The sequence below is a fragment of the Triturus cristatus genome, chromosome 3_2 (genome assembly GCF_964204655.1).
Source record: "Triturus cristatus chromosome 3_2, aTriCri1.1, whole genome shotgun sequence".
Taxonomy (NCBI): Eukaryota; Metazoa; Chordata; class Amphibia; order Caudata; family Salamandridae; genus Triturus; species Triturus cristatus.
Window position 1 is genome coordinate 48,700,652 of NC_140584.1, and position 17,584 is coordinate 48,718,235.

The window sequence follows — 17,584 nt, forward strand, 5'->3', positions numbered from 1 at the left end:
TTTCCGTTCCAGGGAGGACCTGGCCTGGCAGTTTGGGCTGGACTCTTCCCATGAGGAACAGGGTCAAGACTGATTTGCATATGGCTGGGTCCAAACTGGGGTGGCATAGTGAGCAAAAGAACAATGGGTTAAACCCAGATCTGTGACTGGGGGTGAGTGGTTAAAAAGTTTCAGCACTCCATCCATCATCTTGTTGTGTTTGCTATGTTCGCCCTAAGTAGCCAAGCGTATGTCTCTACGTGGGCCCCTTGCTCGCTGTGCCACTGGATTCAAGCTAGCCTGGCTGATAAGGGGTAAATCCCCAAAACCGGTCTGGGATGCTTGTTTCCGGTCTAGGGAGGATGTCGCATGGCAGTTTGGGCTTGACTGTGTCCATGAGGAACAGGGTCAAGACTGATTTTTATGTGGCTGGGTACGAACTGTGGTGGAATAGTGAGCAAAAGAACAATGGGTTAACCCAGATCTGTGACTGGGGGTGAGTGGTTGGAAAGTTTCAGCGCTCCGTCCATCATCTTGTGTTTTCTTGGGAGATAGCGAGGACCTATGTGAGCGGTGCACTAGCTAGCAAAAGGTAATGGTAGAAGCGGAAAAGTGAAGTTACAGGAGTAGATGTAAATGAAAGAAAAAGAGAATGCAGAGCATAGAGATACAGAGGCTTGAGGTAAGATGTCCATGAAAGAGACAGGGGTGCCAAGGGAGATGCGGTGAGGAATGAAAAGCCGGATGGGAAAGCGAGTGTGCTGAATAATTATGGTCAAGGAAAGAAAATGCTGAAGGATAAAATCGTAAGTTTAAGCAATTAAAAAGCTCTGCACAAAATTGGTGTGTGGGGTACCACCAAATATTTTAACCTCGAGCATTACAAAAATCCTTAGCCGAACTTCAGCAATGAATTGTCTTTGTGTAATTTGTGGGGAGGGCACAAACGAAGGAGGGCACTGAATGAAACGTCTTTTCACTACAGATATGATTGTTATAGACTTGCCATCAAATGGATTAATGCCTGCATCTGCAGCAAACGCCGCAACAGTGAGAAAACGTACGCCAGACTTGAAGGAAAGGAAAAAGAAAGAGGAAAGGAAAAAGAAAGACAACGTGGATGGTGCCTGATCACTGGGCAGAAGTGTACCAGCTGCACTATACATGTAGTGCTTCGTTTACTTCTCTGTTTCTGACTAGTAACCTTTGACTGACTAACAAATGCAACTGCCTTTTGTAAAATCGAGCTTATTTTAAGGAGTGTACTTTTTATTCCTTATAAACGTGGCTACTTATTCGCAAGCGGTTCTTGCAGCATGCCCACTTCAAGGAGGCAAAGCGGGTATAGGCCTCGCTGACCGTCTCGAAAAGTTGCAGTAAGCTCTTAGGGCAGGGCTAAAAGTGGGCCGGGTCCTGCCGGTGCTGGGCACCGGCAGTTCTAAAAAGCAGGTGCTGAGATGGGTCCCGATCGGGGTCTCCATTTTGCCCTTACCCTCAGTAAACATTTTTTTTAACTCTGCAGCACTGCAACCCTTCCCCGCCTTTGATGCAACTTCAAAGAGACTCATTATAGTTTTTTCAGTCTCATCATTTCAGAACTGAAACATTCCATATGCTATAACGAAGCCATAGTTGTTGCTTATTGGTCTTCTGCAACTGACAACTATTGACAAAGCCAATAGTCCCGGCTTCTGTAGGTGTAATGTTACTGGTTGTATTATATAGCTGAATGCAGTGACAGAAGTAGCGAAGTACCAGTCAGGAGGCACACTATGCTAAACACAGATTTTCAGTGTACATGTTTTTAAGCCACGCCCTTAATTAAATCGCCCACACCCCTTTGAGAGACCTCCCAGTTTTTTCATCCCACTTAAAGCCCTGTCTTAGGGCATTAGGCCTGGCACAGTAAGAGCTAGACTTGGGAGAGGGACTGGTGCCACGATACCTGCAGCTCATACCACACCAGAGGAGGAGCCGCAGAGGAAGGTTCTAGGAAGGTTCTAGAAACCAGAAGGTATGGATGGACTGCGGCTCAGAAAAGCAATTCCACACGCGGTAAACAAGGCTCTTTTCTTGTGTTTTTTTCTTTCCTTTGCTCTTTTTAGTCTTCTGAGCAAGTATTGTTGTTCTTTGGCGACTGCTGACTCATCTTTCAATAGCTAATGCCACATGTTATGTTATGTCATTAAAATTTCTAAAGCGCGACTGTTACCCTAAGGTGTCCTGGCGCTAAGTGCTGCCTAATTGGTTCCCACGAAGTGGGGCAGCTATAATGTGAATGACCAGGCTTTCAGCTCCCGTCTGAAGGAGAGGAGCTCGGTTGCATTTCTGAGGTAAAAAGGTAGGCTGTTCCAAGCCTTAGCGGCGAGGTAGTGTAGCTCCTGCCACCCCAGGAAGCTTTTTTAACTAAAGGAACAATCACTTGTTTTGCTGCCAGAGAGCGTAAAGTTCTTCTGGGGACATACCATTGAAACTGTTGTTTCAAGTAGTCAGGACCTGCGAGAGAGGTGAAGGAGTATGGCAGATCATTGAGGAAAGTGACAGAGGCGAGACAGCAACTGGGTGAACTAATGAGTGTTGGGGATTGAATAAAATGAATGATTTAGGTGCCGCAAATTGGAGACAATGGTGAGTCAGGCCACTGAGTGAGTCAGAAAATAAATGAGTAAGGTGGAAAAGTACAGAAGGTGAGTGAGAACATTGAGTGACAATTGAGAGTAAGAACGAATAAGTGAGTGAGGTGAGTAATTACGAGTGAAGAAGTGAGCAATCAAGAAAGGGAATGAGCAGGTGAGAAGAAAGAGGTCACAGAAGCAGGTGAGAGAACGGTCGAGGTGAGGGAGCGAGTGAGTGAGGGGTATTTGTTCACTTCTGTATTGTACACCGCACAGTAAACTGTCTCTTGTTGAGGGGCGTTTGTGGCAATGCACAGTCGCACAAATGTTCAGGGCACAGAACAATGTATCAACTTCTCGATTCCCACATGGTGTGGCTTGTTCCGTCTGTTCGTTTGGTTTTGTAAATGTCCAATCTAAGCAGGATTTACACAGCAAGCACAGGTTGGGTTAGGCTATTAAGCAGATGAAAAGATTACCTGCAGAGGATCACACAAGGGGGGTCAAACTGGGAAGACAGGACTCAAACTCAGATTTCCTTGTTCCACTTCGCCCATGTTAGTTCATGGGGCACATCTAGTTATACACAGTCAATGTTTTAAGGGTAGCCCTGGAAGCCATTTTGTCTACTGATGGCCACCTCTGTCCCCTTCCATTCTCCTCAATAAGGCCAGCACACTGCCGGGCCCTTGCTGGAGCTCATGCAGATGTTTTCAGAGTTGGGCTCCGGTGAACCGCCTCTGGCTCCCGTGAGGCATGCTTGAGGCCTTTCCTGGTGAGGGTGATATGTTATGTTCACTATAGGTCCACGAGAGGTCCCTCACAAAGACGTCCACATGCAACACAGCAAATATGACATACATCTTAGTATACTGTACCTGCACCAGCACTTACCACCTGCAGAACAATCACCAGGGGCAGTTAGACAAGCACGTTTGCTCATATCAAACACCGTGGATAATATGCCATATAGTTGAGTATCTTGAACAGTACTTCCCGCCAGCGGATACGACACACGGACTTGTGATAGAACACACTTGACAGATCTCCTAACATTCACAGAACAAGAGATAACTAGATAGGCTAAAAGAAGCAAAGACTCCAATCTGGAAATGCTTTTCTTATCCATCTGCCAGGCAATGGGCCTATCTGCCATCTTGGTATTCGTGTAAGCAGCTTGGTGAAGCCCACTGGTGCCATTCCATCAGACTTCAAGGTCACGCTCCTGCCAAGCATCCAACATTTGAGTCACCATGCTGGAGAAGGGGCAGGCATAAACTGACATTCGAAACTCCATCAGAATCAGTATGTGGCCTCCTATGAAGCAACTTTGGAAGCACGTGAACTGAAATTAGCCAAACCAGTGACAGAATAGGAGCTATAAAAATACATTAAACATAACATTGAACGTATTTTCAGTACTTGTGACAATTTTACCTAAGATGACAGGAGCCTAGGAAACGCATCTGTGGTGTGCGAGCTTGGAGTACAAGCTGTAGAGGACAGACACACACACGAGTATATAAACACTCACACACATGCAACCGCCAGCACACACACAGTAGTCCACTCAGTTCACCAATATGTTCAATATAGGGCTACAGTCTGAAATCTGCCAAGCAGGCAAAAGCAACAGTGATGTTGCGTCTGTCAACTGCCCACGAAGCACCGTTTATCCTTTCTGCCCCATACATATCATATATAATAAAACTCTGATTCAGTCCCCACGCTTACAGCTTCAGGGTCTGTTCAGTGTGAATTGGGAGTTAAATAAAAGGCCTCAGAACTGTAAAGCCTTTTCTTTGGGAATGGGGGTTAATAATAGAAGGGTTCCAAGGCAGGCAGCGACTGAAGCAGGCGCAGAAGGCATTGCCACACTGAACTTGTCACTCACACGCTGAATGCTGAGAAAGAATATCACTAGGTGCTCTCAGCTCTGCTCTGTGTGACCCCTGTCAATCTTCAGAGTATGTATCACATTATTGGTAGTACCCATGCTGCAGACTCGAGGCGCTACAGCCCCACATCGCTAGAGGGCGAGCATCGAGCACTACGGCTTGCTGCCCCTTGCAACGGGGTGCCAAGCTGTTTGGTGCAGCATGGTTCTGGCTTTCGCAGGCTCTGGCATCACAGGAACAGTGCCAGCACCTACCGCAGCCGAACTTTTCTGTTCTGCATAGCGCTGTCTACCCAATGCTCAGGGTATCGCCTGCCTCAGACTCCAAGCACTGTGAGTTCACATCACTGGGCATTGAGCCTCCCCATTGCTACCTCTGCCATCTGTGTGCCAAGCACCACCGTTCTCTGTAACACCAACTGCAACATCCTTAGGGTGTCACAGACCTGCTACCAGGAGCTAACCTCAGACTCAAGGTGCTACGACTTCTCTTCACTAGACAGCGAGTTTAGCACACTCCGTGCCATACAACTTCTGACACTTGGAGGCCAAACCTTCCTGTCCTCATCCCTATGCTCGAGATAGATCAGTAGTGGCACCAACACACTGCTTCAGAATCAAGGCGCTATGGAGATTGCATCACCAGAGAGTGATCTTAACACACCTGGTGCACTGTCAACCCCAGCACCTAGGTCACAAATATGCCTGTTCCATGCCACTCCTATCTGCCGATACTGAGGACATCTGTCTCAATAGCACATGGAAGAACATCACCTATAGTCCATTCCAGTCATATGATACACACTTGTGCAAGACATATAGTAATACGCAAACACATCTGTCCATCGTCCAATTGACTCGTGGACTCAAGGAAACACAGCTGTCAAGGCAAATCAGTGATCTATTTGGAAAACACAACTCAAACCTGTTGACGCACAACCCCGATCCCAACCCCCAAAGTGATAATATCTGTTGAACTACCCTCCTCCCCGACCATTGACCATTAAAGAAAGCCATATCACATAACAAAACACGTGTATTTGTAAAGCGCACGTTCACCACTACGGGTATCTTGGCGCTGAATAACAGATGTTTATTGTTACCCAACTCAATGCTACTCATTTTATCGACCTCAGATGGATGAAAGGCTGAGTGGACCCGCCGGGATTTGAACCTGTGACCATGAGGTCGAACACAGGCCCCTGCAGCAGACGCATTAGTCCACTGAGCCACCAGACCCGGCTCACAAACATCTGTTCATTCACGCTCGCTCAATGGTCAGGGGAGAAAACATAACTCCGGTCTGCCTCAGGCCCCTATGGAAAACCCTTTACTGAGCTCCATATAAATGTCTCTTAGGAACACCTCCAGAGACCTGCACTGTGATCACCTGCGTGGAAAACACACATAAACATCTTCCAGCCTTCGTCTGTTGCCCTAGTGTGTAAAATAAATCTGTACAAAATAAAAAAAACTGCATCTGTTCACACTTCATCAGTGACCGTTGAGTAAAACGTCTGAATGTGCTCGTATGGAGGCTTTGTAAATCATGACAAAAACCCATCTGTTTTACTCCCTCTCAGTAAATTCTAAAGACATCACGGCGCATCTGTCCATGTACACTCTGTGAACCGCATGCAATAAGAGATCGTCAGGCTCCCCGGGCATGCCTATGCAAAAGCATGTGCCCATGTATCCCCAGGCGCCCCCGTAGGGGCCCACATGTTTAAACAACGTGCCACGCATCCCCGTTAGAACTGCGTCAACGTGCTGACGCATGGTCCCTAATGACACCTACGTAAAATGTCTGTCTGCAGTAATTACTATGGAAAGATATGTCAGACACCTCTGCCCTGTTCTTCCATTGATTTGTTGTAACATATCCTCCCTTATGCTCAAGTTATTCCGCATTAAGAACACATTCAAAATATCAGTACAGCCACCTTGTGGATTTCTCAAAAATGTCTCCTCTTGTAAGTCATGTGACACCCATACTATACAACTGTACACGATCTACCAGAGATCCGCTTTGCTACAATGATAAAAAAAATAAAAAATGCATGACCCTTCATAAATTCTGTGTAGGGCAACTGCAGCATCATCTGTCCTGCCCCAGTGACCCCTCTCTAAATAAAAATCTCAACACCTCTCCGTGCTCCCCGTGACAAATATGTACACTTAAAAGAAGTCTGCCAATGGTCACTAGGTGACTTCTAAATGAAAACATTTAAATATGGCTACCGATGCTTACCTTGTGATATCATGTAAAAAAAATAATCAAAATGTATGTTCACTAACCCAGTGAGCTCTATGTAAATTCGTCTAAATATATCTACCCACCTCTGTGGTAACACCTATGTAAAAAAATACCTGCATGCTTCCACAGTTACCTCTATTCAAACCATGGTTCACTCTTTCCCTGGATTCCCATGTAAACAAGCTTTTTAAATATCTCGTCTAGTCAGTGAGCTTGATGTTAAATGAAAATATCTAAAAATAACTACATGCACTCAGTGACCACCGTCTATAAATATCCGGCCGCCCTTCTTCAGCAAACCCCTATGGAAAACCTCTCAAGCAACGTCAGCCATTGATGCCACTGCATAAACACATCTGAACTAGCTGTCAACGTTCACTCGGTAATTCCAGGTAAAACAACTTAAGCAAGTTCTGTCCATTATCACCCAGGGACACCGACCTAGAAACATCTAAACAAACCTGTACATTACCCACAGAGGGACCAGGCTGAATCATCTAAATGTATCCTACAAGGGTCCCCATTGACCTTACATAAAAGGATCTAAAATATATGTCCATTCTTCTCTGTAACGTGCTTGATGGATCTGTCAATGTTCACTCAATGTCCACTGTGCACAACATCTGAAAATATCTGTCCATGTTCGAACCTAAAATCTAAAGTGACTTCCCTTCATGTCACCTTGGTAACTTCTACGTAAACACATCTAAAACATTATCCATCCATGGTCATCTGGTGACCTTCGTGTAAAAAACACAGCAGCGAAAGACGTGTGGGAATGTACTCCCTCTAGCAGATTAGGTAGCAAACTTTTAAAGATCTTAAAGACCCTCGGAGTTCTCCCTGTCGGGTTCTCCTAAAGACCCCATAAGGTCACTCCTGTCGTATCCTCTCTGAAACCATCTATTAAAGATAATTCAAGCTCCCTCCCTGGAGGCCCTCTCTAAAAGCATCTCTTGAAAATCACTAAAGCTCCCTAACAAGGGACCGTTCCTAAATATATTTCTTAAAGATTCCTCAAGCAGCATAAGTTCTTTCTCTGTCCATCTCTAGAAGATCCCTCACGTGTGGTCCCTAGAGATTCTTTCCAGAAGCATGTCTCATGTATCCTACACACTTCTTACCTAGAGAACCTCCCTAATAGCATCGCTTAACGTTAACAATCCCTGAAGTGCATTATGTAGAGGTCACCATCAAAAAGCCAGTGGCGTAACAAAGGCCCTGCAGTGCAGGACAAGCTCCAGGGGGCCCCTGAAGCAGAATAACCTGGCCTGAGAGCTCCTCAGCGAGTCGGGGGGCTCCATGTGCTTTGCAGGGGGGCCGCTTCACGTTTTGTTACGCCACTGCAAAAAGCATATCTTGAAGACCCCTACCTAGGGTGAAATATTTTTTCATGATCCCACATTCTCCCTAAATAAGGCCCTTTTCAAATACATCTCTTAAAAATCCCTCAAGTTAGCCACATAGTGGTCATTTCCAAAGCATGCCCTACCTATGGGTCATCTCTAGAAGGGTATCATCAAGGTACCTGCAGCTTCCTGTCTATGGACATAAAGATCTAGCAAGCTTCATATTGAGGGGGGTCTTCTAAATGCATCTCTCAAACAGCCTGCAAGCTCACCACACAGTGGTGATTGCTTTGCGACAAGTAGTTCTTAAAATACTTCAAAATCGCTTGTCCCATGACCCCTCTTTTCCAGGCACGTACTTGAACCCACTGCAAAAAATCTGACATATCTCAGTCAGTGACCCACCTAGAAGCCGTCCGCAAGAACGTTGTGCAGACCACCTCAGATCACATACTGCCCCATATCCCAGTAACCCCAAAGAATATGGGCTGTGTGTGTACCCCATATTCAAAAGCTCCATGTGGGCCTCAAGTAGGGGCACATGTCCTAAAGATTAGTGCATCTCCCAAGAGACCTGTGTGTGGGGAAACAGCCTACAGACCTCAGGTCACACCTCCCAATAACAAATATAATGTTAGAGACCAACCATGTACACCCAAGACCCCCCAGGGGCGAAATCACTTCCCACAGACATGTTGCTTCATGACTCAGAATGACACTTAAGATGTGTCAGACTCCCTTCAAATGGGCGCAGTGTGACACCGTGTACATACATCTTGTACCATGTTACTGCCCTTTTAAACGGCACAGGCGTGAAGTTCAACCACAATGCTTTCTCATTCCACCTCTTAAAAACCCTCATCCCCTCACCTCACCCACACCCAGATGACCCCTGTGTTTGAGCGTGGTTTACAGACACCTTTCTAATTTCACATCACCTTAGTTCACCCTCCTGAATACGCCTGTGTTGGGCCGCCTCCTTAAAAAGATATTTCATTTCCTACTCTCGTAGTGAACTTTACAGACCCCCGCTAAAGACCACATTAGACCCCTGTGTCGGGAACCCCTTTTACAGGGCACCCCTGTAGACGCACCTCTTTGACCATTGGAACGTAAGAGGCTCCGTTTACGCCGCCACCTCTCCTAGTGACCACTGGGCAGCAGCACCTCTCACAGACGCCCAGTGTGAGCGCCCCCACTAACCAGCATTTAAAAAAAAAACTACCAGCCAACCCCCACGACAAACCCTTGAAAAGTCTTCCTACCTGAGGATGGCGTTCTCCCCTTGCCGGACCGTCACGTTGTCCATCGCCTTCGAGAAGGTGGCATCTCCGCTGCGCACGGGCACTCCTGCGGGCACAAGGAAGAGCAGTCTGAGAGACAGGACGACCAGGCACCTCCAGGGCAACACCAAGTACCCACCGACACCCATCCTTGGCAACTACCAACACGCGCACCCCTCCCGCCAAGCACAGAGGTCCGGGAGCCCAGGGGCGTCAGGGGCTGAGAGCACAGAACCCAAGTCTTTTCTCGGGAGATGCTCCACGCCCCCTTGGATCAGTCCAGGGGTCCCACCAACAGCATCCAAATGTGAAGATTCCCTCAATAGAGTCTCGAGCCTCCCCTATTGCAAGAATTAACGCTGCATCAAAAGTTTATCGCCAAAGGGAGGAGTGGTGTATCTCAGACACCAAGGCAAAATGAAAGCTGAAATACACAACACTCTTCAAGCACAGACTCAAAGCACGGATGCAGCCCTTCCTGACCGCCGACCCCCCATGCGCGCACGCCTCTGTCCAAGGGCATGAGGAGGCATCCACGGTGGGCAACTTGGTGCGCGCGCTGCTCAATCCGCGGAATAAAAGCCTGCAGCCCGCCGCTCTCCCTTCTGCCTGGGCGCGCAGGATGGGGCTGTAAATCTGCGCAGAGCAGCCGCAGCAGTCAGCGCCAGCCCCGCTCCTCTCCTCTCTGCTCCGCGGTGGGGGAGACGAGCTGCTGCCGCGGCCAGCTCAGGTCTGCGGGAGGTTCACAAACTCTGCTCCTGGTCCCCTCCTGGTCCAGCCCAGCATTCGAGCCCCGGGATCACACACACCGACTCCGTCTCCCCTGGTTGTCATGGCAGCAGCCCCATCACTGACCAGCACACTCACGCCGGCACAGACACTCCGAAGAGACTTTACACATTAATCTCTGCGAGGGCAGCTCGCTGCAGCCCCGGCAGGGGTTAACCCTTTCAGAGGAAGGTGGGGGCACTGAAGGGAGTGGTGGTCGTTTTCTTAGTGCTAGCCCATCTCAATCTATCCGTATTCGCTCACTCAGCCCCTCCCTAAATAATCTCAAGGTACCCCTTTTGTGCAGACTCAAGTACACAGGGTGTTGGAATGCACCAGTGTTCTTAATACAGAAGCGCTGGAAAAGAGGCTGTATTAACCCTTTGAGGCGCGGCACAGGCTGGGTAGAGGAATTTACCGGTTTACTCGACAGACAGGCAAAACACAGGCCCCTCCGCCCCGTTAACCCTTTGAGGTGCCGAGCATGCAGGAAACACAAGCATTCAGCTGGCTTCACTCAGATTGGCTCCCATATGGATACCCCCTTAGACAGAGACGGAACTAGTCAAAGGGCCACTCTCACAAAGGCCTCACGCTCACCATTTCAAAGAGTGCGCTCAAACGCAAAACAGTCTCTTCAGAACGGATGTATGACGTTACAACGCACACTTTTACAACGCACACCTTTACAACGCATTTTTTACAACGCATAATCCATTACAACGCATGACATTACAACGCATGACACTACAACGCATTTTTAAAAAATACCTTTACAACGCATTACCATTACAACGCATACTACCTTTACAACGCATAACATTACAACGCATAATATTAAATTGCATTTAAGGTAAGTATTAGATAGTATAGGGGTTAAAATTACTTTTCTAACTCCAGGGGGTGCAATAGTAGGGTAAGTGTTGGATAGTATAGGGGTTAAAATTACTATTCTAACTCCAGGGGGTGCAACAGTAGGGTAAGTGTTGGATAGTATAGGGGTAAAAATTACTATTCTAACTCCAGGGGGTGCAACAGTAGGGTAAGTGTTGGATAGTATAGGGGTAAAAATTACTATTCTAACTCCAGGGGGTGCAACAGTAGAGTAAGTGTTGGATAGTATAGGGGTAAAAATTACTATTCTAACTCCAGGGGGTGCAACAGTAGGGTAAGTGTTGGATAGTATAGGGGTAAAAATTACTATTCTAACTCCAGGGGGTGTAACAGTAGAGTAAGTGTTGGATAGTATAGGGGTAAAAATTACTATTCTAACTCCAGGGGGTGCAACAGTAGGGTAAGTGTTGGATAGTATAGGGGTAAAAATTACTATTCTAACTCCAGGGGGTGCAACAGTAGAGTAAGTGTTGGATAGTATAGGGGTAAAAATTACTATTCTAACTCCAGGGGGTGCAACAGTAGAGTAAGTGTTGGATAGTATAGGGGTAAAAATTACTATTCTAACTCCAGGGGGTGCGCAACAGTAGGGTAAGTGTTGGATAGTATAGGGGTAAAAATTACTATTCTAACTCCAGGGGGTGCAACAGTAGGGTAAGTGTTGGATAGTATAGGGGTAAAAATTACTATTCTAACTCCAGGGGGTGCAACAGTAGAGTAAGTGTTGGATAGTATAGGGGTAAAAATTACTATTCTAACTCCAGGGGGTGCAACAGTAGGGTAAGTGTTGGATAGTATAGGGGTAAAAATTACTATTCTAACTCCAGGGGGTGCAACAGTAGGGTAAGTGTTGGATAGTATAGGGGTAAAAATTACTATTCTAACTCCAGGGGGTGCAAAAGTAGGGTAAGTGTTGGATAGTGTAGTGTAATATTATGCGTTGTAATGGTATGCATTGTAATGGTAGTATGCGTTGTAATGGAATGCGTTGTAAAGGTAGTTTTTAAAAATGCGTTGTAGTGTCATGCGTTGTAATGTCATGCGTTGTAAAGGATTATGCGTTGTAAAAAATGTGTTGTAAAGGTAGTGCGTTGTAAAAGTTGCGTTGTAAAGGTTGTTCCCCCTTCAGAACACTCACTCATCCGGGCAGAGCTCGTCTGTGGGCTCTCTCTCCCCACGGAAGATCCCGCCACGGGGAAATTCGCCGTTGCAGGGAGGGGCTGTACCGAAAAGCGCTAAGAAGGCTCACAGTAGTTATCGAACAGTCTCTGTATTAAAACTACGCTGCCTAACACTATACGACATACATAAGTCGAAAGGATAGCTCAGTAAGCTGGACACTTGCTGTGGAAAACTGTGCTCTGCAGGCACCAGACACACCATTCATCCTTACAAGGTTGATACATTGAGGAGTATTCATGGGGCCATCGAAACGTAATTTGAAGCACTCAAAAAAGACACAAGTTCATTATTTAGGCTAAAAACACGTTTTTATTCTAACATAGCATAACATGGCCGAACTGATCAGAAGATGATAAGGCTTGACAGACAATATAAATAAAATAACAGAACAGACCATGAAAACATCCAGGTCAACCAATAAACTATCACTAAATGCCAAGCCATGAAGAGTGGGTCTGCTTCACCTCACTTAAAACACGCCTACGCTGGGTACAGGTGCAATAATGGAGCTTCACAAAAAGAGCTGCTCTTTCTATCCACTGTAATGTTCATTTGGAACTACCCTTGGTCCCTGAGTACAGCCTTAGGGCTTTATTATGAGTTTGGTGGTGCGGGAGCTGGGCCGTCCGCTGACGTGCTGCCAAACCCATGTACGAACCGCCCGCCACATCAGGAGTTTCTCCTGTCTGGCAGGTGGTTCTTTGGTGTTCCAAGGGCGGTGCCTATGAAATAGGCACCACAATGGGAACGTCAAAGGCAGTACCTGCATGGCACGGACTGCTACAGTCCATGCAGTGCAGGTACTGGTGTGTGTGCACACGGGGGGGGGGCACATGTTGTGCCCCCTGTGTGCATCCATATGGTGCAAGGCACCATGGGGCCCTGTACGGCCACCTTTGTTTCCTCACGCCACACTTTTCATGGCGGTCGCACCGCTATGAAAAGTGTGGCAGTGAGGAAACTCGTATTATGTTTGACATATTGCGGCCTCAAGACCGCCATGCCACTGCCAGGGATCTCTGATCCCTGGCGGGTGTGGGGGTCCCAGGGCAGCCTGACCACCCTGGTCCTAATAGGGCGGTCGGGAGACCACCACCACCGCGCCCCCATGAGTCTGACGGTCTGAAGTCTGCCAAACTTGCAATAAACCCCAAAAATGTAGAAAGGAGTGGAAAGAGAACACAGAGATCGCACCCTGAGACTCAACTACTGCCAAAAGTTTGCAGAATATCCTACTTTTCATACATTTACACTGGGGTATCGATTCGCTCTGGAAACCAGCAACATGTCCTAGTGAGCGCTAGTTGGTGCTGAAAATGGATGTGTTGTGTTCTCAGAAGTTACTACTACCGAATTGAAAGGTTCTCAATTAGCCAACCTGGTATGGATAGTTAACTGAGCTGAAAGTGCCAAGATTAGAACTAGACACAGGCAAAACTGTATGCTTTTTCCTCGTGAAATCTGCATCATTTTCATGAAAATTATTTGTATTACATGAGATAGACTTGGGTGGTCATCTTTGTGAATCTTGTGCATGACGTTTGCCCTCATCTACGAAAGTCATGTGAGATACTTGTCAGTGTACTTTTCTTACATTTTCTAAGGAAATGCAGGGACGCCTCTTGTGCAGTGCATGCTGCGGCGGCGCACATGCAGTGTGTCAGTGCCCAGAATACTTCTTCATTAGCTAAATTTACATGATAAAGCATAAGCAGAAAAAAAACTATGCAAAATACACAAAACCCAATTATTGGGATTTACAAGCAATTACAGTTGCATGATAAACATGTAATCTGGTCCTAATTAGAACTCGAGAACTGAAGATCACTGCACATCTCAGCTAAATGTTACCTCCTGCCACCTGAGAACCATTTCCTTAGCAATAAACAAGAACATACACCACTTAAATTGTTGCTAAAGCCATGATTTTCAAGTGGATATCTCAAAGCAAAAAACTCTGTAAACTCAGCAAACCTGCTACCTGTTCCATCAACTTACGCATAGGTTGCAAAAATAAATATATAAATAAATAGCCCTTTGCAACTTCATGCACCCCAAATCTATCGGTGTGCAAATATGTAACTTTTTAATGTCTTGTGACGCATTCCATTTTCTTGTAAAAAAAAAAAAAGTGAAAAGCATACATGGATCACCAAGTTCTGCATAATTGGATTGTCACCTGAAAATGTGGAGTAACTCTTTTCTTTTCTCACACTCCTCATTTTTCTTGACGAGTGTAATTTGGCATGCCTTAGACCTCACGCGTCACATCACCCACAAGAAGTGATGTGACACGTGTGAGGACTAAGTAAAACTTGCTGACCTTAAAGCTCCCGTCCACATATTTTTAATATTGGGAGATGAGGGTGGGTGTGACAAGGGTAATTGTTTTCTTATTTAGGGCATGTTTTTACTTTCTAGTATTCTTCACTGGGGGCAGACACCACACTTGAGTGTAGTGGCAAATGCATGAAACTCACCCAACTACACAAATGAAGATAAATGGGAAATTTGCAAAACTGCGCGTGCGCAATAGAAACTTTGCACACCTCTACCCTAAACATAAACCCAATGTCCTGGCACTGCAGTAAGAGGTCTCATTACCACCCAACTGGAGTCAACACAATCGTATCCTATTAAGCCCGGGTGGCTCAGGCAATGAAAATCTGCGGCTGATCGATTCCCACAGCGAGTAAATGATCCCTTTGACCTATTTACAGCATGCTTGTTTTTACTCCTGCCTATTCCTGGGAGCAGGCGTCTGCACACTCAGCAGAGGAGAGCGCCACAGAGAAGGGTGGCCAGCTATCATTTCTCTTCCCAAGGCTTGATGTGGTTTCTCTTTGATCTGTGTTTTGTTGCCAGCCTTGTTCTTGTAGAGGGACGACTCCTGCTAATTGCCTTGAAGTATGCTACAAATCTTTCTCGAAACCTATGGTTTGTTCTAATAACCGAGGCCCATTACTGGCGCCACACAGGAGCCGTGGCGTTTCATCACTGTGAAATCCTTGCTCTTATTGGCCAGTTTCTCAACGATTTTTGTAACGCTTAGTTTTACTTAGGTACACAATCTGTTTTTCAACAAATTCCTTTCCTGTATAAACACTGACAATCTTCAATCACATATGTTATAACTCATATGCAAAATTCTACCAACTTGGGGCCATTTTTACATTTGAGCAAATCAGTGGTTGTCCCAGTGAACGCTGACAATCCTGCAAGTTTGAGGATATTTAGAAAACTTTATAAGATGCATTCCCACCTGGATGTGGTCAGGGACTTACTCCTGTCGTGGTCAGGTGTATATTCCTATATATCATGTAAAGGTGGAAGCAACACATCAGAAATTATGGCTGTGTAATTGCTGGGTGAAAGAGGGGTTCATCTATGTAGAAAAATAGTTTCACCTCGTAGAATACGAGAGAGCAAACGTTTTAAATGAAGACGAACCTTTCTCAAAAATTTGGACAAAAGTGCATGATACACTTATGCATGTGTTAATGCCTATATTTAAGAGAAATTAAGGGAAGCTAACCACTGTCATACATTCCCAAAAATGCTCATGGGTATTTTTTAATTCACAAATATCGAAAAATGTACTCTAAGGGGCCGATTACAATGTTGGTCGGAAAGGCTCCGAAAGGGATTGGGATTCAGAGAATCTGATTCGGAACCTATGTTTCTGACTGAATCGGATACATTTCCGACCGACCGATTACAATGCAAGGAAACAGTTTGGGCTGTCTGATTCGGTTCTGATCGGCATTTGGAAATCCCAAGTCGTTCGGAGCCGAATCGTACAGCTCTATGGACACTGTTTTTGAGCGAGCGATTACAATGTACGATTCTGACAGCCATTTCGAATCGGTCTGTTCGACATGGAACAGCCGTCGGAATCTGACTTTGGGGGTCCGTAGCAGACCACTCCCTTCACCCATAAGCTTCCAGTTGGGGGTACCAATGGGACCCCTCTTTAGAACCATGCACAGTGTGGCAGGCACCGTGGGGGGCCATCACAGGTTGCAATGTTTTCCCCAACCACCCCTTTTTTCAATGGGAGCCTGTGTTCTCGTTTGCAACAAAGGCTCCCATTGAGGTCAATGAGAGTCCAACAGAACGATGTTCGGAAACATCGTAATTGGTCAGTCGGACTCGCAGAATCCGATTTGGTCAGAAACGATTCCAAAACCGATTTGGTCCGAAGAGTTTCCGACTGACATCGTAATCGGCTCCTAAATGTGAGAGTACACCTACAGGTGTATTTCTGAATTTGTTGGGGAACTAAGTGGGTTTGGTCCATCGATGTGGGTGTCAAGTAATAGATACCTGGGTGTGTGGGGAGATGGAGGCATGGTTTCTCGCGGGTATGGGTGTTTGAAGAGCTGTGTAGACAAAGTCTTGCTGACCTGGCGGACTGAGCGACCGACTGCCAAACTCTAAATAACTGCATAAATCTGCTACTCATGAGTGGCTGCCTGTCATCCTCACATCTGCAACAGATTTTGCAGCTGGTGCTGTCTGCAAATAATTTAAATAAATGTACAAGAAATATCTTCATACACAGGGGGCCAAGAACTGAGAAGAATCAGAATCAGGAATCTTCTTCCTACCTCAGAAATAGGCCTCCTTGAGGTCCCAGTCTCTTATTTCAGTTATAGGCCCACTCAATGTCACAACTTAGAGGAGGAAACGTTGTGTGTCTTTGTAGAGCGCACCTCTCACCTGGGAGGGTATCCTACAACTAATAAGCAGGGACTGCTCTGACTGAGTCTGGGGCCTAGGTAAAGAGCCATGTCTTCAGTTTCTTGTGGCACTTAAGGGCTGAGGAGGTGGCTCTGATGTGTAAGATAAGGGCATTCTAGGCTTTGAGAGTAATGTCTGAGAAGGTGCTTCTGTTTTCACAGGTTATGCGTTTACAACGGATGCGCAGGAGCAACAGACTGGCCGAGTGGGGTTTCAGGTTAATGTGTGGAAGTTGATGCAGTTGGTAAGGTAGGAAGGGCCTAGATTATGTACAGGTTTGTATACGTGTGCGAGGATTTTGAAGAGTGTACTTTTGTAAATGGGGAGCCGGTGAAGTTCTCTGAGGTTCTGGGTGATATGAATGCAGATTGGGCATCCGAGTGTGAGTTTAGCTGCAGAATTGTGTATGGTCTGAAGACTTCTATTCATTGGGGGATGATTCCGACAGAGTGCATTGTCGTAGTACATCTTGCTGGTTATGTGGGCCGGAGTGACATTTCTGCATGTGTTGTTTGGCATTTGAAGCTTTTTTGAGAATCTTGAGGGAGTGGAAAAGTGAGGTGGTGATTTTGTTGGCTTGGCTGGCCATTGTGAGCATGTTGTTTACCACTATTCTT

At 46.2% G+C, this 17,584-nt stretch overlaps 1 protein-coding gene across 1 annotated transcript in view; it reads right to left on the minus strand.

The window, feature by feature from the left end:
- The window catches only part of LOC146856783 (opioid-binding protein/cell adhesion molecule-like), a 1,126,851-nt gene extending 1,116,607 nt beyond the window's left edge, over positions 1 to 10,244 (minus strand). Inside the window, exon 1 of the mRNA XM_085647228.1 lies at positions 9,363 to 10,244. Within this exon, the coding sequence (XP_085503354.1) occupies positions 9,363 to 9,529 (167 nt within the window). The 5' untranslated portion in view covers positions 9,530 to 10,244. The remainder of the gene's footprint in view (positions 1 to 9,362) is intronic.
- Between the last annotated feature and the right edge of the window lie 7,340 nt (positions 10,245 to 17,584).